This window comes from Mastomys coucha, unplaced genomic scaffold (genome assembly GCF_008632895.1).
Source record: "Mastomys coucha isolate ucsf_1 unplaced genomic scaffold, UCSF_Mcou_1 pScaffold7, whole genome shotgun sequence".
Taxonomy (NCBI): domain Eukaryota; kingdom Metazoa; phylum Chordata; class Mammalia; order Rodentia; family Muridae; genus Mastomys; species Mastomys coucha.
The window spans coordinates 33,129,835-33,133,181 of NW_022196913.1; the positions used below are offsets into that span (position 1 = coordinate 33,129,835).

Below are 3,347 nucleotides of genomic sequence, written 5' to 3' on the forward strand. Positions count from 1 at the left end.
TTTAAAAAAAAAAAAAGAAAAAAAAAGAAAGGAAAAAAAAAAGAGTTTTAAAACAAAAACCCTTAACGGAACTGCCTCTTAAAAGGCAGGCGTCCTCGTGCCTGTCATGTTATATTAAACATACATACACACAATCTTTTTGCTTATTATAATACAGACTTAAATGTACAAAGATGTTTTCCACTTTTTTCAATCTTTAAACACAACAGCTATAAACCTGAACACATATGCTATCACCATGCCATAAGACTAAAACAATTATATTTAGCGACAAGTAGAAAGGATTAAATAGTCAAATACAAGAATGAAAACGCAGTACATAGTGTCGCAAACTCAAATCGGCATTTAGATAGATCCAGTGGTTTAAACGGCACGTTTTTGCTTTATAAAAAAAGTGCAAAAAAGATGTGGTTTACAAGTTAAAGCTACAGAATCCCTTTTTGCTGTGAATGCACCAGTTTTAAAACCTCTGGACAGAACAGCAATTCGTTTTTTTTTTTAAAAAAAAAATCTGTTTTCTTTAAAGCATTATGGTGCTGGGCTGAACTCTCCTCCCCTTATAAGACTGGGAGGTTGAAAGGTGGAAACCGGTGGCAGGTTAAGGGATACTGTCACTTTAAGAAGCCTGCAGATTGAAGTGTAAACATGGAGAAACCAGGGGCTGATTTTTCAAACTGTGTGAGATATTAACCAGCCACCCTATTATAAAATCAGGAAATCCAAACAGCGATTTACACCGATTAACACCCCCTTTATATATTTTTTACAAAAATACACTGAGAAAATAATCAAACGTTTTCATCTCTCTTGTCTTTTTTGTTTTTTAAAAGTGTCAAAAGTCTACATTTAAATATAAAAAATTAAAAGTTAAAACTCTAGCCCTTCAGTGAAGGAGACGTAAAATGGCGTGGGTAACAACACTAGAAAAAAAAACGGAAAAAAAGAAAGAAAATAAAAAGGAAGATAAAGAAACGAGGTCAAAAGACAAGAAAGCAAAAGAAAAGGGGAAAAGGGGGGACAAAATAAGAAAACTGTTTGGCCAGTATAAATACGTCCACATATAAAATGGCATCTGATTACATTTACAAGGGAAAAAAAAATACAAAGATGGAGCGTCCGTGAGGGGGTAAAAATAAACGGGTCTTCTCAATTACACCTAGAAGGAATAAACACACACGGAGAAAAAATTTGGTCCTGAATTGTGGTTTTTCAAAAGTCCAGCACAGATTTGAGTTGCGTTTGAATCCTTTTAAAGAGTTAAGAATGAAAAGGAGCTGGTGATCGGTTCGTTGTAGGAATCAAACATAGCGCCATCTATCCGCTTTTTATATTATCCTACACTATTTTAAAAACTGCTCAACAGTCTTATACAGAAATCTTCAAAAGATAGACAGGATAACATGCTATATTAACCCCACCAGTGAAATAACTCAACACCATCACGATTCCCATTAAGAGAAGAAAAAAATCTCTTTCCCCCCCAAACCACTCGGCGGCCCCTGGACCACATCCCACAGTCTCCTGTCCTCCCGCCGGCTCTGGGTAGCCTCACCTCTCTGATTTTTTTTTTTTTTAATTCTTTATCTTTGCACAGACCCCAGGCGGAGGCCCGAGGACCTCAATGCCCTCTGTGCTCCAGGTCCTTCTGCGTTCCCAACCAGGTTGCTGTGGCTTCCACGAGGTCCCCATGTCCATTTCCGAGGCTGGCCTGCTGCTCCCTGCATACATCTCCTCCAGCTGCAGGGACAAGGAAAAGGGGAAAAAAGGAGGGGGGAGGGGGGAAGAAAGCCCAGCCCGGGACTTCGCCAGCGTGGAGTTTCTCCATGCCAATGCTCCCCTAAGCCCAACACAAACGCCATGGCCAAACGCATCACCCCAGAGCCTTCTGTCTTCATTGCAGAAAAAGAAATTTAAAAAAAGGGAAAAATACAAAGAGAAGAATACAAAGAAGGGGTGGATAGGAGATGGGGCACGCTGGATTTTCCCCCTCCTTTCTCGACCAAGAGGCAAAATAAAATCAAACAAGAAATCACCGAGGCGAGAGGGGGGCAAGACGGGGGGGGGCGCAAGATTCCTTCAGTCTTTAGAATCTTTGCTTGGCTTCTTTTCTTGCTGGGGGGGGGTGCAACCAAGTCCGGAAGCTCGTTGGAAGGGGAGGGGGGGAGTCTCTTCAAGCAAAATTGGGGAGGAAACTCGAAGTAGCTTTTTTAGCCACCACCAACATCAATAACAACAAAAAAGGTCGCCCCTGTCTACTCTCCGCCTCTCCTCGAGTCCCCAGCCCTGAGAGTGGGGGATGGGAGCACGGGTCCACTACGCCCCCGCGCTCCTTCTCCAACGGCGGGACGTGGTCCAGGCCAGCCCTATGCACTTTTTATTCCTTTTCTTTTCCCCTTTCTCCTTCCACTCTCCATCTATTCTTTTTTCCTCATTTTTTTTCTGTTTCTTTCGTTCTTCCTTCTCTCTCTCTCTTTTTTTTTAAATTTTTTTTTGTTTTGTTTTTTGTTTTCCTCTCTCCTCTCCTGCCTCTTGGCCCTCCTTCTCTCCGGCCCTGCGCTCCCTTTAGTAGGTGAAGACCAGGTTGGAGATGCTGGACTCCAGCCAATCTCCCGAGATCATCTCGCTCACCTCGGGCGTGCAATAGTCCGGGAACTCGAAGTGGGAGCCTGAGCCGGGTTCGAAGTTAAAATCCAGGTCCCGATCGAGCGCCGAAGAGGAGCTGAAACTGCCCAGGGACATGCTCTCAAAGTTTGAGCTGGGGTTCAGGTCGAGCAGGTCGTCTTCGAACTCGTCGTCGGACGACGAAGAACCCGAGGAGGAAGAAGAGGACGAGGAGAGCGATGAGGACGCGTGCGAGGGCGCGCTGGACGGGGCGGGCGAGGCTGCGCGTAGGCTGGCGTAGCCGCGGTGGTCAGCGGGCGATCTGCTGGCGGCGGGCGATGATGCTGCGCTGCTGCGGCCGCTCAGACTCCGGCCATCGGGTGAGCATCCCGGGCCTCCATCTTCGTACAGCCCCAGTGGGTCGCTGGGGTCGGCGCTCGCTCCCAGGCCCCCGACGGGAGACGCCGAAGCTCCCAGGCTTCCGAACAGGTAGACGCGCTTCACTTTCTTGTCCGCAGGGTGTTTGGCGGGGGTGGCCAGCGCGCTGGACGGCGAGGAGGAGGCGGCCGGGGTGGCCGCAGTGGGAGTCCGCACCTTGTAGACGGCCGCGGGTTCCCCCAGGGGCAGCAGGGCGGCCTGCTCCGGAGAGAACGATGCAGCCGCCTTGCCCCAGCCCGTCTGGACGAGCTTGGCGTGGGGCTTGCCGACGGAGCTGCCCGCCACCTTGGGGCCGCAGCTCTTCTTGG

The 3,347-nt window shown here is 47.8% G+C and overlaps 1 protein-coding gene across 1 annotated transcript in view; it reads right to left on the reverse strand.

The window, feature by feature from the left end:
• Positions 1-390: 390 nt before the first annotated feature.
• Sox4 (SRY-box transcription factor 4) overlaps positions 391-3,347 on the reverse strand; it is a 5,007-nt gene continuing 2,050 nt past the window's right edge. Inside the window, exon 3 of the mRNA XM_031359511.1 lies at positions 391-3,342. Within this exon, the coding sequence (XP_031215371.1) occupies positions 2,563-3,342 (780 nt within the window). The 3' untranslated portion in view covers positions 391-2,562. The remainder of the gene's footprint in view (positions 3,343-3,347) is intronic.